The sequence below is a fragment of the Grosmannia clavigera genome (genome assembly GCF_000143105.1).
Source record: "Grosmannia clavigera kw1407 unplaced genomic scaffold GCSC_108, whole genome shotgun sequence".
Classification (NCBI taxonomy): Eukaryota; Fungi; Ascomycota; class Sordariomycetes; order Ophiostomatales; family Ophiostomataceae; genus Leptographium; species Leptographium clavigerum.
The window spans coordinates 622,822-650,365 of record NW_014040837.1 but is presented as its reverse complement, the minus strand read 5'-3'; the positions used below and the strand labels follow the sequence as shown (position 1 = coordinate 650,365).

At 57.2% G+C, this 27,544-nt stretch overlaps 8 protein-coding genes across 8 annotated transcripts; 4 read left to right on the top strand and 4 right to left on the bottom strand.

Moving 5' to 3' along the window:
* Positions 1–569: 569 nt before the first annotated feature.
* On the bottom strand, positions 570–2,575 carry CMQ_7010 (uncharacterized protein; the record flags this gene model as incomplete). The annotated part of the gene is made up of 2 exons (XM_014320696.1): positions 570–1,758; positions 1,815–2,575. 2 exons carry the CDS (start codon positions 2,573–2,575, stop codon positions 570–572), a joined length of 1,950 nt encoding a protein of 649 aa, XP_014176171.1.
* A 1,035-nt stretch (positions 2,576–3,610) lies between these two features.
* Positions 3,611–4,835, top strand: CMQ_6605 (autophagy protein; the record flags this gene model as incomplete). The annotated part of the gene is made up of 3 exons (XM_014320291.1): positions 3,611–3,881; positions 3,970–4,558; positions 4,640–4,835. 3 exons carry the CDS (start codon positions 3,611–3,613, stop codon positions 4,833–4,835), a joined length of 1,056 nt encoding a protein of 351 aa, XP_014175766.1.
* Positions 4,836–5,951: 1,116 nt separating this feature from the next.
* CMQ_6731 (inositol hexaphosphate kinase) lies at positions 5,952–9,387 on the bottom strand (the record flags this gene model as incomplete). The annotated part of the gene is made up of 2 exons (XM_014320417.1): positions 5,952–8,052; positions 8,108–9,387. 2 exons carry the CDS (start codon positions 9,385–9,387, stop codon positions 5,952–5,954), a joined length of 3,381 nt encoding a protein of 1,126 aa, XP_014175892.1.
* A 2,502-nt stretch (positions 9,388–11,889) lies between these two features.
* On the bottom strand, positions 11,890–14,637 carry CMQ_7024 (uncharacterized protein; the record flags this gene model as incomplete). Its single annotated transcript, XM_014320710.1, has 1 exon — positions 11,890–14,637. One exon carries the CDS (start codon positions 14,635–14,637, stop codon positions 11,890–11,892), a length of 2,748 nt encoding a protein of 915 aa, XP_014176185.1.
* Positions 14,638–15,553: 916 nt separating this feature from the next.
* Positions 15,554–21,139, top strand: CMQ_6738 (conserved leucine-rich repeat protein; the record flags this gene model as incomplete). The annotated part of the gene is made up of 1 exon (XM_014320424.1): positions 15,554–21,139. One exon carries the CDS (start codon positions 15,554–15,556, stop codon positions 21,137–21,139), a length of 5,586 nt encoding a protein of 1,861 aa, XP_014175899.1.
* Positions 21,140–21,391: 252 nt separating this feature from the next.
* On the top strand, positions 21,392–23,064 carry CMQ_6574 (alpha-mannosyltransferase; the record flags this gene model as incomplete). Its single annotated transcript, XM_014320260.1, has 3 exons — positions 21,392–21,805; positions 22,010–22,355; positions 22,424–23,064. 3 exons carry the CDS (start codon positions 21,392–21,394, stop codon positions 23,062–23,064), a joined length of 1,401 nt encoding a protein of 466 aa, XP_014175735.1.
* Positions 23,065–23,187: 123 nt separating this feature from the next.
* CMQ_6939 (aminotransferase, class i/classii) lies at positions 23,188–24,579 on the bottom strand (the record flags this gene model as incomplete). The annotated part of the gene is made up of 1 exon (XM_014320625.1): positions 23,188–24,579. The coding sequence occupies one exon, from the start codon at positions 24,577–24,579 to the stop codon at positions 23,188–23,190; it is 1,392 nt and encodes a 463-aa protein (XP_014176100.1).
* Positions 24,580–25,642: 1,063 nt separating this feature from the next.
* CMQ_6652 (Ras family GTP-binding protein rho1p) lies at positions 25,643–27,497 on the top strand (the record flags this gene model as incomplete). The annotated part of the gene is made up of 5 exons (XM_014320338.1): positions 25,643–26,233; positions 26,301–26,725; positions 26,781–27,003; positions 27,072–27,209; positions 27,261–27,497. The coding sequence occupies 5 exons, from the start codon at positions 25,643–25,645 to the stop codon at positions 27,495–27,497; spliced, it is 1,614 nt and encodes a 537-aa protein (XP_014175813.1).
* Between the last annotated feature and the right edge of the window lie 47 nt (positions 27,498–27,544).

The following is a 27,544-nucleotide window of genomic DNA, read 5'->3' as shown; positions in this document are numbered from 1 at the left end:
AAAAAATACCAAAAATTCTGCGAGCGCCTTTTTTTTGTTTTTCCTCTTTTTTTTTTTTTTTTTTTTTTTTTTTTTTTTTTTTTTTTTTTTTGGCTGCCCGGCCGCCCGCCTTGTGCACCCTTCCAGCGCCCTGTCCACTATGGCTACCACGCTGGCCGAACGTGCCTGTGCCTCGCTTTCCGATCCCCTAACGCCGGGGGCAGCTAGGGCGCACTCAGCCGAGCGCGCGATTGGCGCGCTGTCGTGCCTCTCTATCTCGGGTGGATTCGGGTGAACGGGCAGGTCGTGGCTGTCCGGCTAGCAGGCGCTAGCGCTAGCTCTTCCCTCCTGGCTCCTCCGTATTATGTGGAGAGCTGTTGGCCGTGCGTGAGCGCTGGCCGAAGCACGGCTACAGGGGGTTGTGGGGGTTTTGGCCCTGGCCACAGGCGGCTGTCGGGCTGGCGGACACCAACGACAGCGCTGCGGGCGACAAAAGGCCGAACTCGTTACAGTGCGGGTTACAGTGCCCATTACATCTCGTCAAGTCGGGTCTTCCGCCGAGGCCAGCAGTCCGCTTTGGGCTGCCAGGCTCAGTCTCCGGGACGAACACTGTGGCTGTTGTCGTCGTTGCTGTCGTCATGATCGCCGGTCTTCCGTTCGCCTGGAGCGTCCGCACAAAAGATCCAGACGGTGTGCTCGCCGTGGTGGACGGCCACGACAAAGTCATCGTCGCCCATGATGTGGTAGTCGCCAATGTGGGCCGGCTTGTCCGGCGTCACCGGCTGCGTGTCCAGGTCGAGGATGTAGCGCAGGAGACAGCCGTTCTTGGCCCAGTCGGCGTCGTCGACGCACCAGCTGCCGGAACGAGACGGCTCCGGCTCAAAGTGCGTCAGACGGCGTGATTCCAGCCGGGGCTGTCCTGAGTGTCCTGTGTGGTCCTCGGCTGCATAGACCGGCACGGCCGAAAAGGGTGGTGGCGGTGAGCACGCAGCCGCCTCGCTGTAGGCGTCGTCAAAGGCGAAGAGCATGGGATCGGCCTTGCGCATCTTGCCGCCGCCGTGGGCCTCGCGGTGGCGATCGATCAGCGTCAGCAGCTGGTCGTCCCAGAGATGCACACGCAGTGCCGTTGGTCGGTCGCGGCCCAGCGATGGTGCCAGCGGTGGCAGCCGGAAGAACGACAGCGCAAACGTGCGCGTGTACACGTTGAACGACAGCGAGCCGACACCGCGGACGCTGGCCGCCGTCCAAGCCGGCTGTGCACCCTCTGCCTCGCTGCCCGACAACGACCCGCTCACCCGCCAGGACGCCAGCGAGAACGACCCGCGCGTGTCCCGCCGCACCGTCGTATCGATCAGCGAGCTCGGAAAGGCATAGCCGACAAACGGCAGCCGGTACGCAAACGTCTGCGCAAACCGCCGTCCCCGGAACTCGTGCACGTAGAAGCACAGCGTGCCGGTGCCAGCAGTGCCAGTCGCCATGGCCGGACCTCCACCTCCACCGTTCTCGGCCATCTCCACCACAAAGTTGCCCCGGAAGAAGACGTCCGGCCGCACCGGATCCAACAAAAAGAAGCTCGGCAGCCGGCCGTCCAGATCCGGCAGCCGGTGCCGTCCATCTAGGCCCGTCAGGTCCACCTCGCGCATCTTGCCACCCACCTCCCACTCGTAGATGTTGCCCTGTGACAGCACGCACACCCGTCGGCCCACCGTCGCCGTGACATCGATCTGCGCCGGCATCTGTTTGCTGTGCTGCTCGCCCGTGCGAAAGTTCCACGCCAGTCTGGACAGCGTCAGCCTGGACCACATCACTCCTCCGCCCGTGACAAGAACACTTACAGACGGGTGCCGCTAAAGGCTATCGCCACCAGCTCGTCGCCAAACGAGCTCTGCATGAACCGCTCACCCCGCACGATATCGTCCTTGACCGCAAAGTGCTGCCGCCGCCCGCTGCGCAGGTCGTCCACGCGGATGTGTGTCGTGCTGTCGTGGTACAGCTGCCAGAAGAGCCGGCCGTACGCATACTCGGGCCCGTCAAATGTCGCGTCGTCCATATCGGCCAGCACCGCTGCCTTCGGCTGGGGCACATGTCGCAGTGCAGCGCGGAACCGGCCACGTGCACGTGCAGCATACTTGCGTGCCGTGTCGGCAAACGCGCGGTCGACCTGCTCGGCACTGGCATCTGCCTGCTCCACCGCGCTCGCGTACTCCAGCAGGCCCGGGAAGCAGCGCCGCGCCTGGCCCCGCCGCACAGACTCGTGCAGAAACGCCTGGCGCCAGGCTGGCGACACGTCAAGGCAGCAGCCCAGATCGGCCGGCCCCAGCTGGTCGGCTACTAGGATCTGCAGCTCCGGCGGCAGCCGCCCAAACACATCGGTGCGCAGATCGAGCCTGGCCAGCTGCGCCTGCAGCATCCATATCTCGTTGAGACTCAGGCCCGCCACGAGGCCTGTCAGAAACGACTTGCGGTCTTTCGTGTCGGTGGGCATCGCTAGTCCCGATCGGACAGGGACTGTGCTTTGTGGCCGCGGTAGGCTTGGTGGCGCTGCCGATGCTCGTAGCGGCTGCTCCGGCCAACTGCTTTCGGTCGACTCGTCCATCTGGAAAGAGTCGGAGATGCGTGGATGGAGTCTTTGGGGAACATGTGGCTGAGGCTGGTCTCGTGGTATAGACTTCGTCTCGATCCCGGCTCAAAATACACTGCGCAATAAAGGCAACGCTCCTATGAAGAGAGGGAATGCGAGAAATAAAAGGACACGATTAGTAGAGACGCGGCCAAACTGGCCCGAAATACAAGGCGGATGTGGGATATATCCGTCAAAGCCAAGAAAGGCCTGGGCCCTGTGGCTTTCTGGGGAAAAGAGGGGCAGTTGCGGGTCTGCACAAGACAGCTGCCATCTAGAGTCGACTCTCTTTGCCCCAGGAAGATCTGCTCTGCTTTGGCAGCTCTTCGCCATTGCCAGAATAAGACATGATCTGGCTTTCGTCCGCCTCCAGCCTGCACGTTTGGTCTTGTGCATTTCCACAGGTATCAAGCATGATTGTGCGTAAATACTGTCGCCGTCGTGTGCATCGCTGCTCGAATCTTTGTTTCTTAGTTGACATAATGAGGTTAGGTGGAACTTAGCTGACAAAGTCTGTGTAATCTTGCATTCGGCATTGACTCATTTCCGCAACCGCTCCTTCCGTGTTCAGATTAGTAATAGAACTTGTGCCGTAGCAATTGTTCATAAGGTCACATGATACAGCACGTGAGCCTATGACGGAATAAACTCTAATAATCCACGCTTGCCCTGTTGGGAGCTCAATACCTCCCCGACCTTCTTCCGAACTCAACTCTGCAGACGAGAAGGCAACGAGCAGGGAACGCAACGCCATCGACGCAGTCTTCTTCCCCTGACAGACAGTTTCCAGGAGCCTTCTCTGCCAGTTTTCCTTTTCTCGTCTCCGAGCTGTGCAGTCTATTTACCATCTCTCCCGTGCCATCTTTTTGTCTCAATTCCTTACCTTAGTTCCGGATTTGCCCTCATCGACTGAACCCCCCCCCGTCCTGCCCCTGTTTGGATCGATCGTCAACGCGACACACAAAAGCCCACGGCTATTTCGGAGTTTCTGTTTTCGTCCTCGCTGCCGCCATGAAGTGGACAATCTCAGCATCGTCGGCCTCGCTGGTCCTCCTGGGCGCCCTGACGGCTCAGCCGGCCGCGGCTATGCTGCAGTGCGGCCACATCCAGGCAGACGGCCAGAGGTTCGACCTGAGCGCTCTCAAGGGGCCGCACTCGGTCCTCACCACGCAGCACACGCCCCCGACCGACCAGAACACGACATACACGATAGACCTCTGCGGGCCGCTCAAGCGGAAGGGCGACGTGCCCAAGGGGGAGGAGTGTCCAAACGGCAGTTGGGGTGAGTTTTTTTGGTCTTTCATGCCCCATCTGCCCATCTGCCCATCCTCCCATCGCTTCGTGCACCCGCTGATCACATCGGACACCAGCCTGCGCAATACGACGGTTTCGCAACGCCGAAGGCGTCACCGGCATCGGCCAGGTCATACCGCTCGCCGGAAACCTCGAGGACCAGGGCGGCAGCGCGCTCAGTCACACGGCGACGCGGCTCAAGACGGCCGACTCCAACGCGGACGCCCAGCGCGAGGGCCTCCGTCTAGTCCTGCAGGGTGGCCGTTACCCGCTGGACGGTCCCGTCAGCGACCGCCAGAACCAGCGCGTCATCGTCGAGCTGCTCTGCGACAAAACCCGCGAAGGCACCGAAGGCGAGTGGATCGCCGACGAATACGAGCGCGACGGCACCGCTCCTGGCTCCAGCGCCCCCCCAGCTGACCCGCCCTCCAACTCCACCACATCTGCTGCCGGCCTCGGCTTCTCGCTCGCCCAGGAGGGCCCCGCTGAGAAGCAGCTGCTGCGCGACGGCGAAGCTGAGCCGGCTCTCGTCTTCCAGGGCTACGACGTCCACGACACCGACGGCTCCTTTGGCACGCTCCGCCTGGCCTGGCACACCCGCTATGCCTGCGAGGGTGCTGCCCGCGTCCGCGAGCACTGGGGCTTCTTCACCTGGTTTGTCATCTTGTACGTTGCTTATGTAATCCTATTTTCCCCTATTTTCTTTCGGGACTCGTCTCCATAGACTGACCGTGATCGTCTGCAAAGGGTCTTCCTGGCCACCGCAGCCTACCTCATCTTCGGGTCGTGGCTCAACTACAACCGCTACGGCGCCCGCGGCTGGGACCTGTTGCCGCACGGCGACACCCTACGCGACGTGCCCTATCTGCTGAGGGACTGGGTCCGGCGGCTGATCAACACGCTGCAAGGCAGCGGCAGCCGTGGCGGATACAGCGCCGTGTAGACGGGATGGGCAGACGCCATGGCCGAGACGAGAAGAAGAATAAGCAGGAGAGAGCAAAAACGCACGGACATGTTCGCTTAGAAGGCATGGCCGTGATGCTGGAGACGGATATTGTACTCGTATTTGTGCCTCGCATTTTGGTTTGGGTTGCTTTCTGCATTTTTTTTTTTTTTTGCTTTTGCTTTTGCCTCTTTGGCGACTGCGTACAGGTTCTGGCAGGGTGTTGCTGTGTGCTTTTTCTTGATTTTCTCGTCTGCTCGTCCTTGCCGTCTTATCTCCTCGCCTGCTGCTGTCCGATTCGATCATAGATTTATCATTGGGTAAGGGATGGATCGTATCTGTCTTTATATATAGTAAAAAGATCATTCGCGTTTGTCCAGTCTTCTGGCTCGTCCAGACGGTAGACCCAATGCTCCAGGCGCATCAACGTCACATTCTCGGCGCACGCATCGGTTACTTTGGATTTTGCCTTGTCTACAAGAAAAGACGATACATTCTAATTTTCCAATCCCCCCTTCCGTGTTCCGTTTTCCCATCCGCCCTGTGACAGACATATTACGAATAAAAGAAGAGAGAATTTGAAAACCCGGCCACGACACATGTCGCATTCATACACATTCTATCGGTCGTTGTATCCTTTCCCGTCATTCCATTGCCCTTCCCATGACATCCGTTCCCATCGTGTGTGAACTGTAAGGAAAAGCGGGCAACAAAAATAATAAACAAACTATAAAACAAAGACAAGCAGGCAAAGCAAAACGCCAGAGTAATGCGGCAAAAAGGGGTATGAGAAAAAGAAACGTTGCGCCCCAAGTTCCCCCTCCGACTGCCATCATTCTGAGAACCCGGAAAAGAAGCAAAGCAACAGACCAGACGGAAAGAAAGAGACTATAATCAACAGTACGCAGACCGCAAACGCCGGCTCCGCCATAACCACCAGTCCACCAGTCCGTCCCCCCTCCTGTTGAATAAAAACCCCACCCTAGACTGCCAAACAGCGCAAACCCGTACAAGGATGTAGTAGAAGAAAGTAAGAGGTGTTTTAAAAATATTAAAAAGGGGAGGGGGAAACAGCCGCAGATGATGGGCAGACGAAGAGATCCGGTCGACATCAGCCTATGCACTGACCAGGCCGTCTTCATCGTTCTCGTCGGCCGAGTCCTCCAGCGAGAGCTCGCCAACGTCCATCTCGCGCAGCTGGCAGGCGAGGCCAAGCTCTGTCCGGACGTCGCGTTGAATCTGCCGAAGGTAGAGTTGCAGCGTCCGCAGGCCGCGCAAAAAGCCGCGATCGACATCGGCCGGATGCTGCGGTGGACACGGCCGATCCTTGGCCAGATCGGCGGCCGTCACGCTGTTGGCAAAGTCTGCCATCTTGAAGTCGATATTGCGCCTGTTTCGGTGGTGATGTCGGCGCCGCCGCACGAGCTCTTCGCGCATGTCCTCCGTGTCGGTGAAGAAATCGGTCGAGTCCTCCACGGCCATCTCGTCTTCGGTCATCTCGTCAGTCGGCTCAGTCTGGTCGCCGTCGTAGAACACGAGCAGGCTCGCCGCATAGAACCGGTATCCGCGAAGCCGCTGCACGATAGCCTCCAGCTGACCCAACTTGTGCAGCATGTTAGGAATGTGTCGAAGAACGCTCCGTGAGTCCTTGCCGTCACACAGAAAGCGCCGCAGCACATCCCTGAACTCTTGCCCGGCCTTGACGTTGCGCCCGTAGTATTTGTCTCGGAAGAGGTAACATTGCTTGCTCACGTCCCAGACCTGCATTCCGCAGACCCGCACGCCGAGCTCGCGCGATGTAGTGGTGGCACACTTGCGCTGCTGCGACAGCTGCTTCTTAGGCGTTGCGTCCACGCCGTACTGCCGGGTGCCCATCTTCAGATCCATAATACACGGCCGCTTCATGCCCGCCGTGAGATCTTCTAGCAACAAAAAGAATTCCTGTCTGGAACCGGTCTGTCTCTGCGCCTCCTTGGGATTGACTGGTCGCGGAATCTTTCTAAAAGCCGGTGTCGGTGACATGGCTGATGCAGTAGGAGCACGATACGGCGTGACTGCAGTGGGAGTGGCATCGTTGTGTCCCCGGCTGCGCAGTGGGTTCTTTTTAATCGCAAGGGCCGGAGTTGTGCTGCTCGTGCTGACATTGTTGCTACCATCCGTGGCTGTCCAATCCTGTGCTGTCTGGTCGATTTCAGGAGACTGTTCTCCGGGAGTAGCCTCCACCGACGTGGTAAACGATGATCGACTAGTGTTGGTATTGGTGTTGGTATTGATAGCAGTCATGTCTTCAATGTCAGCCTTGTAGGCAGCTTCATCTGGCCCCTCGTAATACTTTAGGTCTCCTCTGGGGTCGGAAACATTCCTAGGTCTCCGTCTAAGGCCTGTGCCAGAGTACCGCCGCCGTTTATGGCGTGGGCGAAGCTGGTCGGCGACAACATGAGCCTCCGGAGCACTAGTGCCAGTCACGTCTTCGGGTGCGTCGCCATCAATGATGACTTCTTCGTCCATGTGGTCGACCACCCCTAGATCGCCCTTGTCCTGCAGCAGAAGCGCCTGCGACAACCCGCTCGCAGGGGGCGCATCCGTGCTTTCCTTGTCCTCGCGCTGGACTGTCAGACTGGTTTCAGAATTGGCCTGACGGAGTATATGCTGTAGCGCCTTGCGAGGGATGGCCCTAGTGCTCGCTTTCTGGTATTTTTGAACGTCGACTGGCTGCTTCAGGAAGGCGTCGTTGAACACCTCGTTGCGCAATCTCTTGTTCACCATGGTGGCTCCCCAGCTATTAGCATGGCGTTCCTCTAGAACCGGCCGCTGCATCATAGCACTAGATTGCCCCGAGCGTACAGACCCGTGTGGCCCTTCATCGTTTACCGACTGCAGATGGGATGGCGTCTCGGCCTGTTCCATAGAATAGTCCCCGAATAAATATTTCGGCACGCCGGTCGTGCCGATTGCCGGCTGTAACAGGTGTCTCGGTAGGATGTGTTGGTTGTCGATGAACGTCACTGTAGGCACCTGTGTTTGTGAAGCCTGGAGAGACTGGCTAATTACTCGGGTTTCGTCTTGAGCCAAGGACGATCCGCTTCCACCGCTGGCTTTGATCTGCGTACTGAGTTCGCTTATTTGCTTCCGGTCCGTCGCTGCGTTGTCGTCCCTCTTAAACGTGGACCTGCGTCGCGGCTGTTTGTGTAGCGTCACGTTGAGGACCCCGATGTATCTATGACGTCAGCATTCAGGGCTTGGCCGTGAAGGGGAGGTAAGCCATCACTCACCTCGGCAAGAAAGGAAGCAGGTCACGGTGGTAACGCTCAATTGTTTCGTAGAACTCGTTCTCTCTGTTGGTCAGCTGCTTGCATACGGCGCGCTTGGAGAATCGCCACAAGGTGGTATGACCTCCGACTTGGTGCTTGTACGGGATGAGCTCGATTGCGTCTAGTGGCTGGTGTAGAATGGGTTCCGGCTCCTGCACTGTCTCTTCAAAGTACTGTGATGCAGGTCGCGACGGTTGTGCCGACCCTTTTGAGCTGTCGATCCCTACTGAGATCAGACCTGTCTGTGTCCCCTGTCTCAGCTGCTCTTTGATGGCAAACTGGTGGTCCCTGAGTGCTGGACGAGGCGTCCGTCCGTACTCTTCCAAACTCAACTCTTCCGGGCTCATGTGATTTGCATGTTCGGCGGGGTGCCAGTCGTGGAAGTTATCGCGAGAGGATTTTCGCGTGCTGACCGAGGGTGCTGTCGAATTCAAGCTCGCGCAGGAGGAACTCCCGCGCAGGGGCGTTGGCAACGCGTCCACTTCCACGCTCTGGTGGGGAACAAACAAAGCCGACGATATTTTCTCCTCGCCAGAATCCTCCCCATCCTCGGCTTCTACAGCCGTGTCAGCACTGCCATCGGACTTATCGTCGGAATCTCGACGCCCATCTGCATGATGACCAGTGGTCTGAGGGTGAGATGTAGGCCCTGCTGGCAAGCCAGCCACGGCGTGCGAATTTCGCCTAGCATCCGCCTTCTGATAGTCGGTCGGTTGCCAGCTATCATCGGCAGACGGTGTTGCCACTGAGCCGTCAGAATGCTCAGCTGCCCCAAACAGATCACGGGCCATTGTGTCGTCTAATGGGGCTCCGCCACCGAAATACCCACGGCCAGAGGAGCGTTCTAGCGCAGGAGCCGGGACAGAGAATATGACCTTGTGATCAGGTTGGGAGGAAGGTGCCTGTTTCGCATTGATACCTGACTGATGGGGGTGATGAAGACGCGCAACAAAATTAGCCGAGGGTATCTCGACGGCAGTAGTTGCCGTCGACGACGAAGAGGCTTGGGAAGACATTGGCAGGACGGAGCGCGTCGGTATCAGAGGGTCGACGCCCGGCTGGTGGCATTGGGCGGTTTCGTGGGATTGTCCTGAGCAATCAATGCTGTCGCCATTCTGCTCGCCCTGAACGCCTTGTTGCAAAGGTTGACCGCTGTGCCCGGTCTCACCAACGGAACTGCCACTGTAGCGGCCGCTGCTGCTGCTGCTGCTTCCGTTTGTCGGTTGTCGAGCCGTTGCCATGAGAGTCGGTTAAATATCGCTGCACAGAGCTTCCAATAGCCAATGCAAATGCCAGTTTTCGAACAATCTGTAGAGTCCGCCCTCACGGAGCGTCTCCGTTTTGGAAATAAACAAAAAAGTCGAGTTGACCGCTGAGAGGGGTAAAGCGCTCCAGTACCTATGCTTTTGTGTTTGGGTAATCCCGGCGCTCGTGTGGTGGGCAGGATGGGGTGCGGCCGCCGTGTTCTGTTGTGGGGGGAAGTATCTAAATAAGTGATTGTGAATGGTAAAAAAGGATTCCGAATTGGAGGGGAATAGAAAAGTGCGGTTTCGGTGGGCAGCCAAATAATAATAGTGCTAATAAAATCCGATAAAAACAGTTTAGTATTGGGTGGTCCGGGCGTTTTTTGCTACTATGTACGACGTACGACGTACGGAGTATGTAAGCCGGCACGTGGGCTGTGCCATGGCTACTAGGTGGTGGAATTTCCGTCTAGGGCCTTTATACAGTAACGTGCTGGAAATACAGGCTCTGGTTCAAGGGAGATTTTGTGAGGGAGCGAAGCGTTCCTCAATCAGTTAATGCCTAGGTCAGTGACTAGTTTGATCGAGATGGTCGGACTAATCGACGTCCTAATTGCATTTGACGTTTGAATGGACAGCGATCGGCGCTGTCCTTTGTCTTCCAGCTGTCGCTCACGATAGTATGGCTAGACTGATTTATTACAGTACCAAACAATAGCAGCAAGTCGCTTCCGCTAGGCCGTTCCGCAGATCCGTCTTTATCATGAATCTTACGAGTTGGCTGCTATGACTTCATATCAGAAGGTGCACATGTAGAGCAGGAGGGTGCATAGGATGGAAAGGGCCTTTAAAGGTCCGACATGCAAGGCCTGAGATGCACGGGATGGGTGTCTCATGCGGCAGTAATCCCAGGTTCAAAAGCTATTTATCCTTCCCCTCAAAATGAGACATAATTTGGCATATCATCACCGAATCGAAACACGGCTACAGGAATGCTACAAAGATACACGGCTGAATCTATTAGAGTCAGCCCGACATTAGCCAGACCGCTTACAGCTGGGTGACGTGGGATCGCCCCAGTGGGAAAAAAGGGGATCCTCTTCGCCTGCAACGGCTCTCCGATGCAGCCAAACAGGGCCTCATCACCAATCAACACCGAACGTGCACTTCCCGCCTTGCGGACCGCTACCATGAGCTCAGCTGTTTAGTGCATTCTCCATGCTCGTATAAGACTGTCCCCCTTTCCCCGTCATACTAAAATATCTTACAATGGCAGTTCTTACCGCTGCCAATGGATGCACCCAACAGGTGATTTCGGCAATCCACGTCCGAGACTCGGAGCAGCCGAGCTCTCCCCGTCTCTTGTCTGTGGCATGTGCAGATTGTATGAATGCATTTTCAAATAGAAAATAAAAAGTACCAATGAACTAGGCTGCCGTGGCTGATCAACGACAGGGCAATTCTGCCCGATGTGTGGTCTTCTTCAATTACGAGCTACCATTCTGTGGTACGTTTTGAGTCGCTCAATCGTAGATCACTTTGGGGAGTGGTTGAGTTGTTCAAGTATCACAATGTGCTTTTGGAAAGCTACCACGGCTATATGTTTTTTCCTCAGAGTTCTAGGCTCACTTCAGGCCAGTATATTCAGGATATAATATCGTTATCTACTTTCGTATGTAGAACTAGGTAATAGCGGATTAAACACACACACACATACACTCCTGGAAAGCGGGCGCCCACTTGAACATGGGTTAAGCCCTCACGTGTGGGGGCTGGGTGAACTTGTTTGGTCAAGGGAAGACCTCAGCCTTGGCCCCGGATTTCGTATTTATAACAAGTGAGATACTCCCTTGATCATAGCAATCATACTCACACAGGCCCATGCCTTTAGATTTGCGCAGGTAATGAGGTACTCATTGAACGAGGCCATTTTGCGGTGAAGGGAAAGCCAGCCTACCCGATGCAGAGCTAATAGATCGTGAAGAGCATCGGAGCGTTCATATCATACTGCTTGCGGCACACCTGCTTGCCCCTTTTCATGGCTTCGTATATACAGTCGTTAATCGATACAAGACGTTGGTATCCTCTACCTTCTAAGATGTCTAAAAAGTGGTACATGTCTGACCATGTGTTTCTCGAGAAGAGTAAAACTAGAGGCAATTCTGTATGAAAATACCATGATAAAACCTCGAAGAACCAAAAATAACAGGTTGTATACTGGCATGCCGGTTCGTTTGCTTTCTTCGATTCTGCAGCATATGTCTGCTTTCGGCACGTTGTTCTTTGATACGGCCCCTTTGAATATCAGAGCCTTTGTTTCCGATTTACTAGTTGTTTTTTCAAATAATTATTTGTGCACATGCTCACCACAAACCCAATGCCAGCGCCCGCATCACGTTGTCTAGTACAACGTGGCAAACACGCCGTGCCACCAGCCGTATGCTGAAAGAGACACCGAGCCAAATCCTATCGGTCGCAGGCTTTCACTCCCATATACTATTATAATTCACCCGTTGTCGCCTTCGACAGCTCCGTGTCTACATCCCACATACCAAGGAAGTCTCCAAGGTTTTCCAGAACCTCTTGGACATCGTCGACGGCGTGGTCGTCGCATCCTGCAGACCGCTCTTTTGAATCCGTGGGCTGATCCCACATGTTCTCCTTGTCCCTGTCATATCCACCGTGTTTTGTACAGTTTGCAGAGCGACAAACAGCCGGGTCCCCTTGCGATGCCTTACAAGTCTTGGATGTCTCGGTCATGTTACCAAACAACGGACTGCTACCAAAAACATCCACAACGACTGTTTCGAGCTCATTGAGTCCAGTCTGTCGAAAATGAGATCGCCTTGCACCATTGACTGTGGCCCAGCCAACAGGGTTCTCGCCGGCCGGTCCTGGGTGGCATCGACTGGCCACAGAGGCAAAATGCCCTTGAAATTTCTCCACCTCGCTTGGTAGGGCTTCGGCCATTACTGACTGTCGTGGTGGTGGCGATGTAGCTCTCTGGCTGCGGCTTTGCAACGAGCTGGGAACTCCTCCTCCTCGCACGCCATGGGCTGACTGCAAGGGCGTATGCCCTCCTGTGGGTGCTTTATCGTCCTGGCCTTCCTCTTTATCTTCAACATCATAGAGGTACGTAAAGGGGAAGCCACTGTTGTCTTCCTGCTCTGGGAAAACGAAGCAGACCCGGCGATCATGTTTTCCAGAACGGGCATCTCGCTTGCTCCGGGGTGGAAGTAGTACAGACCGAAGACCGCCTGGCTGTGTTGTTCGCCGCTGGGGTGGAGTCGGTGTAAGCGACCGGAATTTTCTGAAGGACTTGATAGAGACTGTAAGGTCTGGAGAGGGCAAATTGGAGCGTTTCATTTCTGGCGTGGAAGGTGTAATGACCGATGACGGCAGAGGAGGAGCGGCGGAGGGACCAGGTATGCCTTTTACCTGCTGCTGCTCCCATGCCGTTTGCGAGACGAATCCAGGCGAGCTAGGCGAGTTGGGGGAAGTAGGTAGCTGTGGCAGTGACGAGGGAAGAGATTCCTCTGTATGACTGATCTCGTCCACCCAGGGGTTTTGATCCAACGTAACGGCCATGTCTTTGTTGGTCGTGTCCGTTGGTAGCAACTTTTCTTCGTCCTTTATTGCTGACGGGACCAGCTGATTTAAATCAAGAAGGCTCGGCTCCAATGATATCTCTTTCAACCATGGACTCTGTGTCTGGATGGGGACCGCCGTTTTCGTAATAGTTTCATTCACTCGAAGTCGGTCTGGCTCAGTTCCCACGCCGCGAAGATCCGGGACCCCCTCGAGATCCTCTGCATTGACTTCAGCTGTAGGTTTTCTCGGCGTGCTAGGCATGACGGACGGATCCTTTGCCCAAGGACTTTGGTCCTGCGTATCCAGCCAGCTCTTTTCAGCTTCCACATTGCCAGCTTCATCAAGCACATCTCTTGAGCCATGTCCATTCTTCTCCTCCATAGGCAAATCAGTCTCATTGAGCTTCTCGACGCTTCCGCCAGAGACATCCGATAGTTGGTCAACCACATCATTCAACCGACCCAGCCTATCGCTGAAGGGGTTCCGTATAAGCGTATCGCAATATGACGTGTTTCTCTGATCAGACGAAAGCGCCTCCAAGCCGCCAGGAGAGGCAGCGGAGAAGCCGGGCTGTGAAATCGCGGTGCCAGTCATGTTAAGGGTATCGTGCATTATGGTGTTCTCCTCGAGAGCTCCTTTCTCTGCTAAACTGTCCGAGGCAGAATTATTGCTGCTCCATGGATTGCTCGTCACATATTCTGGTTGATTCGCAGTTGCAAGTGCTGGTGATCGCGGCGATACGGCATCGTCGTCGGTATAGAATCTTAAGGCCAATTCACTTTCTTGAAAGGTGATACTTGAGGCTCTGTCGTTCTTCACGATATTTGATTTGTTGCCCTTCTGACAATAGGGGCTTGTGTTCCGTTGATCCTCAAGATTGCCGTTCGGCTTCAAGGTCGTCCGAGAAGCCTCTAAATCTGGCGAAGGTGCTCGGGAGTAGGTTTCGTATGCTGGTTCTTGAAGCTCTGGCGGGCTTTCTTTCCCAAGGATATCACCTTCAGCACAACCCTGACCTCTAGCAGCTTCCAGTAACAAAGAAGCACATTGTGCCGCGCCGGCCAGTTTCCTGGACTTGTTACGGTGAACAGTCGCAGTTGGTGACACTGCGAACTCATCGTCGTCGATTGGGTTCGCCCGCTTAAGGTTTCTTCTTCGAAGCCAGCTTCGATTCGTAACTTGGTCTGTTGCATCCATTTCTGTGGTAGGCGATCGCCATAGCTTGTTTTCCGACTCAAACGGTGTTCTGGCATCCACTCTCCAGGTAGCCACCTCTGAGTGTGGTGCGCTATCCACAGACGGCACAACGGCGATGTCGATGGCCGGGGGACTGGACTCTGGACCCCTCAACCGCCTGGCTTGAGGGATTGCAACTCCACCACCTTTTCCTCTCCATGGGTTGTTCCAGCCCTTAGCCCCATCAAAGGGGCCCTTTAAGGATGCTGACAAAAGGAAGGGTCGTCTCCCTTCAAGGAACAGCCGTGCCTGGTCCTCGCAAGAGCGTGATCGAGCAGAGGGACTGTCGTAGTACTCGTCTTCGGAGCCGGAGTATAAAATGTCGTCGGGGCAGTGAGTTGGCTCGAAGAATATTGGCTCGTTTCCGAAGCTGGGCAGCTCAAACATGGCCTCTCTGCCCAACCTCCTGCGACCGGACGTCATGTTCGTTGTAGGTCAATAACGATGTTAAGCTAGGCCTAGGCCAATGAGGGGTTTGGCTTGCCAGTTTCGAGTATGTTGTCACCACACCGCCGCGACCATCGTGATTGTTTAGTAAGATAACGTTGCGAGTTTTAATTAGATTGGGTGCTACTCAGAAACATTCGAAGCTCGGACGCTTAGCTGTGGGGCTGGGCTGTACCTGCCTTGTCACGTCTGTACGTCTGACGCGTTGGGAGACGCGCTCGCGTAAATCAATTAAACCACATCACGTGACAAATATATACTCCAAAGCTGCCGCCGCTGTCTATTATCCGAAAATTCCTGGAAGATTTGTCTAAAAATGCGAATGGTCATGGAAGTTAAGTGCAAAATAGAAATTCGAATGCACGAGACAGAGCCTGTACAAGAATTTGATACTACGGGTAATAGCTGCTGACTTCATTGTTCTGTCGCTGACTTTTTTTTACGGATTAGGGTGGTCCAGTGGGGGATAAGTATTGTTGTCACAGCAACAATATCCACATGTTTATCTGTTTTCCCGATATGGCAGACGCGATTGGGTTCCGTTTTGATAAATCACAAATCGCAAGCTAGACGCAATAACCTTGAACGTCGACCGCCGCGACCATACAAAAGCTGTGCGCATGCCCTCATCCCGCATGCGTCTCGTGGCCTCGAAACTATTATCCCCCATTCTCTCTATCCGGAATTATTCTATTGAGCGTTTGTATATGGCCGGCAACTCTACAGTCTTCCAAACAAAACATTAGCACATCCCCGCCAAAACATTATCAACATCGTCTACCTCTTGCAGACGACATTTCTTACCTCTATCTTCCTAGTGCTATATGGAATAAAATTAAAATAACACCGCCCATACGTCTCCGACCGATCAATTCTTACCCATATTAGCGCAATGGGCCATGCTTGGCTTGACTCCCTCTCTGAGGACTGGGTGTCCCAAAATGGCTCCGACACATCGCAGTGCGCAGCCGTAGAGTCTACCACGATTTCCAGAAAGCCGAACGAGACAGTATCCAGCACTCAGTCAAGCCCCGGCCCTTCACCCGGTTCGGTCAGACAATTCCCGTCGGTGTCTCCTGCGAACAGCAGTAATGTTCTCAGCCAACGAAGCGCAAATGAAATCAACATACTCAGCTCGCGCCCCAAGCAGTCGAAGCTGCCGGGAGAGTTGAAAGTCCAAGACCAAGACAAGCTCTCCCAGCGGTCAGGATCGGCGTCTGCGGCAGGATCTGTGGTGCACAACACGGTCGAGCGCAAACCGTCGGGCACATCTCCGAATAAGGGTGGCACTCCGGAGTGGAGGCGGAGACTCGTCGAGGGTGCCTTGGGATTTGGAGAACAGCGAGACCTATTCAGCCCTACGCGCTTGGGCCTGGAGAACATCTTCCAGCCACCAGCAGCTCCCGCCAAAGTGGAGGTGTCTGTGGCGGCCGAAGAAGAAGAGCAACAGGATGAGGGGCAGAGAGGAACAGAACAGGCGTTCGAAGATTTTAAGGTAGTCGAAGCTGGTGGGCAAGAGCCCCAACATGACGAGTCACGACACGATACCACGTTACCGTCCAGTCCGCCGGTGAGTCAGCGGCACTACGACATGTCCTACGATAGCGTTGATGGCTGTCCGGCGCCAGAACTTCCGCAGCAGCCCCGGCAATTTATGCTACGAATAGAGGACCCTAGCGACATGCCAGTGATTGAAGAGGCAGACTGTAGTGCCCATAGTGTCCAAAGTGACCGGAATGCTGGCATCGACAGAAGTGGCCAACATGTGAGCGAGCCGGCAGAAGCAGACACAACAGGAGGGCTTGCAGTTTCCGAGGAAAACCACGTTTTCATGCCGATGAAACAAGAGTCGAGATTTACGAGTGGGCAGAGTGTGCTTCGCAACGAAAGTTTTAGTGCTATTCTCATCTCGCCGGAAAAGGGGGACAAGGACGGCAGTGGCGCTGTGTTTGGGCAAGTCGAGCTTCCGCCCGGCGAACTGAAGCGGCGGCTGGAGAATCTGCGCTGGAACCAGGTAGCCCTGACGGACAAGGCTGGCGAGAACATGGCGCATGACGAGTCTATCGGCCTGGATACAAAGCTCCGGAACCCAGAGAGCACGGAGGAGTACGAGAAAATGGGTGGATTTATCAACTTTAGGAGGGGTGGCCGGTCTTCCGATGGCTCATTTCGCATCCGTCTGCTGAGTCCATCTCTGGAGGCAGACACGTCAGAGATGCTCCCCGAGGAGTCTCTCCAAGCCAGCACGCCCAAACAGTTTCCTAGCATCCGGTCAGAGAAGACAACATTGGAGAGGCAGCACACTCCCATGCTGCCGCGTGCACCCAATCCAAGCCCAGCGAAGCCGTTGAGCGAACCCCAGTCACTCTTCTCAACTTCTGGCAGTCCCCTCAAGCTATTTGGGCCGTACGACACGTTTACAAATCAAACGTTGATGCGGAGGATCAGCCAATTTGAAGACCAGCTGTCCAACGGCTCCCAATTATCTGCCGACCTCTCGGCCTTTCGCGAAGCAGACGATCAGTCTAAACTAGACATGTCGTCAGTCATCAGCGGCAGTCCACACCGGCTCAACATGGAGCCTACCCAGGCGTCCCGACAGAGCTCAGCTCACTTCGGAAGTGGCGAGCTGGACGGGTTTTCATTCAGCGAAAACGGACCGGACGAGGAGGCCGTTCCGATCCGTAAAATGAAGCTTTCTCGCGAGAAAATTCCAAAGCTGCCTTTCTATGTGGGACGATCGGGTGCGCTGCCAGAGAGCGAAGGCGAACTGCATGTCCATCGACAGCGAGTGAGCGGAACGAAGAGCTCTGTAAGACCACACTCGACCGATCTAGCTGAGTTGCGGGCATCGCCGGAAACGCCACGACGATTTGCATCTGGGTCTGAAAAGAGGCTGCGGACGTCGCCGTTTAAAGATTCTACGCCCAAGCGGAGACGCACGCTGCACAAGTCGGATATTGCATTTGGGATCGAATGGCCGCAGACGGCTTTGAGCTCTGTGCGTGCGACACATGCGAAGACGCAGTCCGCTGTGGCGAGAAAACGCCGGGAAGCTCGCGAGGAGGACGAGTTTCAGTCTGCAGAGCCCGATGTTCTCGCGAATCGTCAGATCCGATGGCCCCTCGCACCCTCGTCTAGCGGAAGGACATCAACGAATCCAAGCCAGAATTCGGCAGATGCCGACGGGCAAGACGACGACTCGCGTGCCGACATGGATGCCAATGAGAACTGGGAGGGTTCGGCGAACAGCAGTCAGGCGGGTCCTGCGACAGGCGCCCATATGGATAGCGACCGGAAGCCATCCATTAGGACGGAGGACTTTATGAACGAAGCGAACAAGATCATGGCAATGCTGCGAAACCGTGGGGGCGGGATCCAGAGCGGACTGGCAAGCTTGGAAGAGTCGGAGATGGAGACGCCGGTGATCGCAGAGAAAGCGGATGATGACTCTGACGGCTCATCTCAACAGTCGACACAGGAGCCGTTCTCACGACCACCGAGCCGCGAGGGCAAGCCGGTGCCGCGGGTGACGAGGATACAGGAGGATCCTGAGGTGATCGCGCGACTGAAGCAGTACGCAGAGCGCAGCGACCTGGCCGATCTCGTGTCGTCGACGACGCGGTCTATCCATCTTGACAGTGAGACGATCAGTGACCCGCCGAATATGCGAATATCAGAGGGCCCAAGACGGCGACGAAGCGAGTCGCCGAGTGCGCAGTCTAGTCTGCGAGACGGCATGACATCGCAGCTGTCACAGGGATCTGTGGGGTCGGACTTCTCTAGGCGATCGTTTCCGTCGGGATCATCTCACGGCTCTGAGTCGCGAAAGACAATCGCGCCAGACAAGGTATCGCACCTGATTCCGGACCAGGTCGGCAACATGATGCTGGACAGGGACAACAACATCTGGATCAAGAGGAGGAACGGCAGCTCGAGCCAGTTCTCGGGCAATTTTCATTCTCTGCCGTCGGATTGCAGCGAAGACGACCCGTTTGCAGACATTCCCGATCTCTCGGTGGATGTGACAATGGAGCTGCACAACCTGAGAAGCGTGTCTGCATCGGCGGCACAGGAAAGCGCAGGCATGTCTACGACACCGACGCAGAGCCCGACGAGGCGTTCGGGGCCGACGCTCGTGACCAAGTCTGACTTTGCAGCCGCACCGTTGCAAGACGGGGATGACGGAGCGGTCGAACACGAAATAAGCATCGATGAAGGCCGTGGACCGCAGTCGATGGCGCTGAAGAGACGGCAGCTGGCGATCAGTTTCTCGTCGCCGATAGCGTCCTTTATCCAGGACTTTGTGGCAGACGAGGACGAGGACGACTGCAGACACGGAGGCATAGCGGAGCGGAACGAGAGCACGACAGCGACTGAGGACGGATCAATACCAGCGGTGCAGCGTGGACGGGAACGGACTGTCTCGGTGCAGCTGAAGCGCACAGACACGCCGTCCAGATCGCGGAGCACATCGCGGGGGCCGTCAAGAAGATTCTCGCTGGCCGGACGAGCGTTTGTGGCACGGCCGATTTCGCGAATCGAAGAGAGAGAGGAAGACAGCACAGAGCGGCGACTCGACGCGACGTCTGACCAGCATGAAGCCAAAACAGGCAGCGAGAGCAAAGAACAAGGGACTCCACGGCGGCAACGAACAAACATCAGCGTGCTGGTGACGACCCCAGGCGATCGGACGATGGACGCGCTGGCGGGACGAGGCGACGACGAGGAGGTGATGGCACAATACGTGGGGATGATGTCGCTCAGTCCGATGTCCGAATTCACCATCCACCACGACCGGTCTCTGGCGCTCGAGGCGAGCTACGTGCGTGGGGCACGACACCTGGTGACGGGAGACGAGTCGACGGCAGTGATGTCGCAGAGCCTGCAGAGCCTGGTGAAGCGATTGGCAGAGGTAGAGCCGTCAGAGCCGTTCTGGGAAGACCTGGAGGAACTGGACGTGCAGGACAAGCGGCTGGAGAGTCTGCACAAGCTAGACGAGTTCTGCCCGCAGCTGGTGACACTGGACGCGGCAGGAAATGCGCTGCGCAACCTCAATGGGGTGCCCGTGTCGGTGCGACATCTCAAGGTGGTGGGTAACCAGTTGTCGGAGCTGACGTCGTGGGTGAGCCTGGCGAACCTGCAGTATCTGGACGTGTCGAACAACGCGGTCAAGACGCTGGCAGGGCTGAAGAACCTGGTGCATCTGCGGGGACTCAAGGCGGACAACTGCAGCTTGACGGACCTGGACGGCATCAAGTACCACGACGCTCTGCTGACGCTGCGAGCACGAGGCAACCAGATCCGGGCAGTGGACTTTTCGGGGACACGGCTACAGCGACTGGTGGAACTAGATCTGGAAGACAACGAGATCGAGACGGCGATGCGGCTGGAGCAGCTGGGCGCTCTGACAACACTGAATCTACGGCGAAACGGACTGCGGCAGTTCGGAGCAGATGTCAACTGGGTGCTGCCACAACTGCGGACGCTGAACGTGAGCGACAACCGACTGACGTCACTGGATGTTCGAGGGCTGCCATCGCTGCGAACGCTGCACGCAGACCGCAACCGGTTGTCGAGCGTGCGCGGCTTTTCGAAGACGGCGCGTCTGGACAGCGTGTCGCTGCGGGAACAGCGGCTGGCATCATCGGAGCGTCTGAGCCTCTCGTCACTATACCACGCGTACGAGATCCGCAAGCTGTACCTGTCGGGCAACCGGCTGGACAAGTTTGATCCGCCCGTGGACTTTCTGAACCTACAGCTGCTGGAGCTGGCCAACTGCGGGTTGACGGCGCTGCCGCACGAATTTGGGTTGACGACGCCGAATCTGCGCAAGCTGAACGTCAATTTCAACGGCATGACAGACCTGCGCTGTCTCGAGGGCATTTCGCGGCTGAAGAAGCTGCAGGTGGCGGGCAATCGGCTGGCCCATGCATACACGGCCATCCAGGTGCTGGCGGGCTTTGCGCACCTCGTGGAGGCCGATTTGCGGGACAATCCGCTCTCGCAGGGCTTCTACCCGCCTCCGGTGCAGGTGGTGGTGTCGAGCGTCTCGGGGAGCGTCTCGGGGAGTGTGTCGGGGAGCGTCACGGGCAGCGTGCTGGGAAGCGTCACGGGGAGCGTGTTGGGGAGCGTATGCAGTGACGTTCCGACCGAGCCGTTTTCGCTTCCGACTGCAGACGAGGCACAGGACCAGGCATACTGCCAGAGGCTGGACCTGGCGACGGCCATGCGGCGACGCGTCTACGAGCAGGTGGTGGGCGAGGCGTGCCGGAAGCTGAAGCATCTGGACGGGCTACCGGTGAGGCGGGATCTGGGCGAAGTGCGAGATGCCGTGTGGGAGGCGTTGAATGCGAAGGGCATTATGGGAGAGCGGGCGAGAGAGTGTGCGAGCGAGCGGACGAGTTCGCGAATGAGCCGGAGAGCAAGCACGACGACGGACGGAAGTCGATGGGGAGCCGAGGATACGTTTGCATAGGGGGATGGGACATGAATGCACGGGTTGGATGTACGTTTACGAGTATATGTTTTGGTATGTTAGGGTGTAGTGCTGTAGACAGTGTATGGTACAGTGTACGGAGTATATGGAGCACTACGGAGTACGGAGTGATCGTATAGTTTTACGAGGACAGTGCCGTCCACAGTTTAAATACAGTACTCGCACCACACCTCTAGACACGTCACGTAAGCGAACGCGCCAAGTGGAACGCAACAACCGCAACACACAGCCATGGCGGAGACGACGACGACGACGACGCGGACGACGACGCGAACGACAGCGGAGAAGCCGCGGACGGTGGTGTTTCTGCACCCGGACCTGGGGATCGGCGGAGCGGAGCGGCTGGTGGTGGACGCGGCAGTGGGCCTGCAGAAGCGTGGACACCGGGTGGTGATCTTTACGAGCCACTGCGACCCGGCACACTGCTTTGACGAGGTGCGTCCGGGCAGCGGGACGCTGGACGTGCGCGTGCGCGGGGGCAGCGTGGTGCCGCCGACGGTGCTGGGCCGGCTGGCGATTGTGTGCGCGATCGCGCGACAGACACATCTGCTGGTGCAGATCTGGGCGTCGGGCGAGCTGGCAGCATTGCGGCCGACGGCCCTGTTTGTGGACCAGCTCTCAGCCGGGCTTCCACTACTGCGATGGGTGAGCAGTCGATGTGGAAGCGAGCGAAGCGAGGAGAAAGAAAGCGAGCGAAGCGAGAAAAAGAAAGAAAGCGAGCGAAGCGAGAAAAAGAAAGAAAGCGAGCGAAGCGAGGAAAAAAAAGAAAGCGAGCGAAGCGAGGAAAACAAGAAAAAGATTCTTTTTTACTGTCACTTTCCGGACCTGCTCCTGGTGCAAGGCCGGCAGCGCTGGTGGAAACGGCTCTACCGCATGCCCTTTGACGCTCTGGAGCAGTGGAGCATGGGGTTTGCGGACGCGGTGGCGGTCAACTCGCGGTTCACGCGCGGCGTCGTGGCTGAGACGTGGCCGCAGCTGGCAGCTCATACGGACCTGCAGGTGGTGTATCCGTGCATCGAGGTGGGGGAGGACAAGGAAGAAAGGGACAAGGACGAGCCGGTGCTGCCGTGGGGCGGCATGCCGTTTCTGCTCAGCATCAACCGGTTCGAACGCAAAAAGGACGTCGGGCTGGCCGTGCGGGCTTTTGCCGGGCTGCCGGCCGGACGACGAGCAGGCAGCCGTCTGGTAGTAGCAGGTGAGTTTTTGTTCTTCTGTTCTTCATTTCAACCTCCTATCTTCTTCTCCCCGCTAATTCGAATTCAGGCGGCTATGATCCTCGCGTGGCCGAGAACGTCGAGTACCACCGCGAGCTCGACCGGCTAGCGACTGACTTGGGCCTGCGCACAGCCACGGCCAAGACCATGGTCTCGGCCTTGGGCGTGCCAGCCGACGTCGACGTTCTCTTCCTGCTGTCGGTCCCGTCCGCGCTCAAGACGGTGCTGCTGCAGGCCGCCCGTCTGCTTGTCTACACGCCGGCCCGCGAGCACTTTGGCATCGTCCCACTCGAGGCCATGCTGGCCGGCCTGCCCGTCTTGGCCTGCGATACCGGCGGCCCGACCGAAACGGTCGTCGAGGACGAGACCGGCTGGTTGCGGCCGCCCGCCGACGTGGCCGCCTGGACTACCATCATGAGCAGAGCCCTGCCGGGGGCGGTCGACAGCATCCCGGATCCCCAGCGCGCCCGCATGGCTGCTGCCGGCCGCCGTCGTGTCCGCTCCCAGTTTGCCGGCGCCCAGATGGCTGCGCGGATCGATGGCATCTACGACGAGCTGGACGCGGCGGCTGGCAGTGGCACCAAGAAGAACCACCGCCCACCACTGCCGACAGGCTTGCTGGTCGTGCTGGCTGGACTGCTGGGCCTGGTCATCGCCCTGGCCGTCGGCCTGGTCCGGTGGGCTGTGTGAGGAGGGAGAAGGCATGTACGATACCCATTGCATTTTCTTGTACTCTAAAAGCACGTGACCAAGTGGCCAAAGGTAGGATGAGTAATGTCTATTTTACTGTCATATGGGAAATACATCTTCCGCCTACTCCCGTAAGTACTTCTTCAGGCCGCGCAACCGCTCCTTGGCGCTCTCCAGCACGTCGTCGTCTTTGCAGACGGCAAAGCGGAGGTAGTCCTCGGCAATGGTCTGGTTGGCGGCGGTGTAAAACTCGGTGGGCGGGATGGCGGCAACGCCCAGCTCCTGGATCAGGAACCAGGCGAGCTTGAAGTCGCGCGGCCGGCTGGCCACATCGGGCGGGAAAGGATAGTCGGGCGGCAAGTGGACCTTGCTGAGGTTGACGAGCACAAAGTAGCCGCCATCGGGCTCGGAGTAGGGGATGCCGAGCTCCTTCCAGATCTCGTTGAAGCGGTCCATCTTGGCCTTCATGTCGGTGATGGATGTCTGCCAGAAGCCCTCGGCCTCGGCCTGTTCGAAGCCAATGGCACAGGCCTCCTGCAGCGGCGAGACGGACGAGAAGTTGATGCGGGTGTGGGCAGCCGAGACGTACTGGATCAAGTCGGGCGGACCGATGAGCCAGCCGATGCGCCAGCCGGTGGCGTAAAAGTTCTTGCCGGCCGAGCCGACGGTGATGGTGATGCGCTCGACCTCGGGCGCGAGGGTGGCGATGCGGGTAAAGGGCACGTAAAAGAGGCGGTCATAGACCTCGTCGGACAGGATGATGATCTGGTGGCGGACACAGAGGGCGGCGATCTGCTCGAGCTCGGCGCGCGAGAAGACCTTGCCGACCGGATTGTGCGGCGTGTTGAGCACGAGCATCTTGGTGCGCGGCGTGATGGCACGTTCGAGCTCGCCAAAGTCAATGGACCAGGCCGACGCTGCTGTCGTCTGTTCGCTGCCGTCGGCCGGCGGATGCAGCGGCACGTACACGACCTTGCCGCCGGGCATCTCGATGTTGCTGATGTACTGGTCGAAGAAGGGCTCGAACACGATCACCTCGTCGCCCGCCTCGACAAAGGCCGTGAAGACGCTCAGCATGCCCTCGTTGGCTCCCGATGTCACCGTCACCTCCGTCTCCGGGTCGAGCGTCCGGCCCCAGAACGGCGAGTACGCCGCCGCGATCGCCTTGCGCAGCCGTGGCCGTCCCTTGGTCGGGCTGTACTGGTTGCAGTCGACCCGGTCCAGCGACGCCTTGGCCGCTGCCAGCAAAAACGCCGGCGGGTTGTACCCGAAGAAGCCCTGCCCCAGGTTCACGATCGGCTGCTTCGGCGACGCTGCTGCCGCCTCGTTGATGATCGACCACACATCCTTGCGGCTGTCGGAGAACCGCGACGCCGGCTTGAGTTTGGCACTCATCCTGCTGCGGCCGGAGGAGAAGAGACGCAGAGCGGAGGTCGAGGTCGAGATCGAGATCGAGACGAAGGGCGACGATCCAAGGAACCGCTGCACGATGGGCCGCAGAGTCTGGCGCTGCATTGGACGTTATCAACCAAAAATGCGCGCTGGCCCCGGACTGAGGGGCTGCTCGGATTTTATCTCGTCCTTGGCCTCTAGTCTGCTTCTGTCGCTATCGCCATCGCTGCTCTCTGCGCCGGCCTCGGGGCCCCGCCCAGGGCTCAATGACGACGTTATCCGTCGCTGTTACGCCATCGCTGGCACGTGTTCTGTAATTCAACTATCCGATATTCACGTATTCAGTACAGCACATACTAGGAGGCTCTACGGAGTACGGAGTACTCTCCGAGCTGATCTTCACCCCGCAAGGCCCACAAGCACAGGGCGATCGATCGACACAGCCATCATCCAGAATGCAGACCTTGGTACTCCGTACAAATCGCAGCACTTCCACAAAAGCTCTGCTATGTAGAACATGGAAGCATCTGCTGCTTGTGCCACCTCGTGTCCTCTAGACGCAAGGGGCGCTGGACTGTGGAACCCTGTCGCTGAACGATAAACAGGGAAACGAACAGCGCGTAGGCTGAGCTTGCTTTCCAGACGCGCGCGTTGTTTTCTTCCCGGCCTCAGACGCGTCAAGTCGCTACAGGAACGGCAACAACGACGCGTCGCTGACCGTCCTTTCCGTCTCCTTCTTTTCTCTCCTCTCCTGCATCCCAACGAGAGTCCATGTGCAATTCTTCAGGGCGCCGTCTCCAGCCTCTCCGGCCGATCCATTTCTTTTTTTGCTCTTGTCCTACAGTCTCGCAGCGGGCCGCCAAATCGAGACATCGGAGGCCTGCCTCCATTCCAGTCGCTACTACATAGTATCCTGCAGCCTGTTGGAGATTGGAGAACTACCCAACGTCGGACATTGCTGATTATTGCTGCTTCGGGCCGCCAACTATCTTTTTGTACCTTACAACCGCCACCGATCTGCCAACTAGGCATTCTTGCGTTGGCTTTCGGCGGACTAGATGTGATCTTCGGTATTCCCACATCCGCTCTTTTGACCGTCCACTGCATTTGGTCGTATTCATCTGTTCTCACACTCTTTCCACGCGCATGCTCACGCTGCACGTCTTCTCGTTATCTTCACCTTGTCATGTCTTCGTCCGTTTCGGCCATGGCTGCAAACTTCCCCCACCCGCTGCGTGGCGCCTTCACGCCAAAATGTCCCTCGCAAACCCATGTCTTGGCCACCTCGTGGGTCACACCTCCAACACCTCAGGACTCCCAGGCGTCGGAGAGTACCCCCCCTTCTCCAGACACGTCGCACATGCTGCCACCAATGACGCCGCTCCAGTCGGCTGGCCTCCTGTCTGCTGGCGGACAGAGCATGGCGGCAGAAGCAGCTCTCCCAACACCAGAACAGACGCCGCCGTCGCCACCGCACCGCATTCGCTCCAACAGCTCGTCGCTTGGGCCTCGTGGCCGGGAGGCCCGCATGCAGCAATGGCTGACCGACATTCCGCTACCCATGTCACCACAGGAACGATACCTCCAGGGGCTCAACCCCAAAACCAATCACCCGCTGCACCCCCAACCGCTCAAGCTGCCCTCGTCCCGCCAGGTCCGACTTGTCAGTATCGGCGAGGAGGGCAGACATGTGAAGCTCGACAACCACGACAAAGAAAATGTGGACCATGTCCCGGGCTGGATTCCTCTGGAAAGCAAGAAGAGGCACAACTCGGAGGTTTGTCTATCTGGTTGCCTAACCGACCCTACCGATGCACTGGAGCGCGCTACTGACACAGAAGCAGGAGCTGGACGGGATGCTGGCGCGAAAGCGCACCAAGATTCTCGACCCGGTCCGGCGGTTTTCCCAAAAGGTCTCGTCGTCGCTTGCCTTGGCCCCGGCTATCGAAGAACTCGTCGAGATGGCTGCCGTGCGGAGACATAGCGAGACCATGTCGTCGGAGGACGCGGCCAAACAGAGCGAGCAGCCGTATCAGTTCAGCCAGGCGGCCAAGCCGCAGCGGCGAAAAAGCAGCTTCCGTACATCCCTGTCCAAGCGTCCCGGCTCACTGCGTGCGTCTGGCTCGGGCGCGCTTCGGCGAATGATGAAGAAGCCAGCCGTTGGTGCGCATCCCGGCCAGGCTGCTGTCTGGCACGAGGACCGGCCGGACATGATTGTCAATGTCGCTTTCATAGGCGACGGCCCTGTGGGGAAGAGCGCTCTGATTCGGTACGACTTTGTTCGCTTGGACTGTCTTTGCGAATGCACGCTAACAAGGGCGCAGACGTCTTGTCCACGGCACCTTTCCGAAGGATTACGTGCCAAGCGACATTCACGAGAGTACATTCCGGCTGACCGTGGACGATGTCCGTGTCCAGCTGAACCTCTCGGAGGCTGGCAGTGGGCACGATGCGGGCCAGCCGAGCATCCTTGCTCTGGGCTGGTTCAGTGTGGTTGTTCTCTGTTTTGATGTCGGACGACCGAGCAGCCTCGAGAATCTGCAAAAGGTGTGTGAGCGATCAAGCGGTATTGCTGTTCGGAAAGATGTGCCGTGCTGACAAGATTCGGTCGACAGTACCGCAATGATATCGCCATGTACGAGGAAAATGCAGTCGTCGTCTTGGCAGGACTGAAAATGGATGCTCGTCATCGCCTTCCTCCTCTTCACATGTCGCTCGACGACGAGGATGCGGTCCCCGTATCCGTTGCCGAAGTAAGTCTATGGAGCTTTAACGTGTCTTCAGCTCACGCTAACGCACGACAGGGAGAAGAAGCTGCGGCAAAGATGCGCTGCAACGGCTACTTTGAGTGCTCTTCGCTCGGTTCCTGCGAAGGGATGGATGCTTTGTTTGACTACGTTTTGCGGTCTGGCGTTGACCTTCAGAAGTTTCGCGACAAGAAGATGGCACGGTTCCGGCTGGAGCATTCGGTCGACAAGGGCATGGCCAAGATTGCCGACGGGGTCCGATCTCTTTTCCTCTTTCAAAACTCTAAGGAGTAGGCGTTTTTTTGGAACCACGACACGAGGAAAATGTACGCTATGTAACG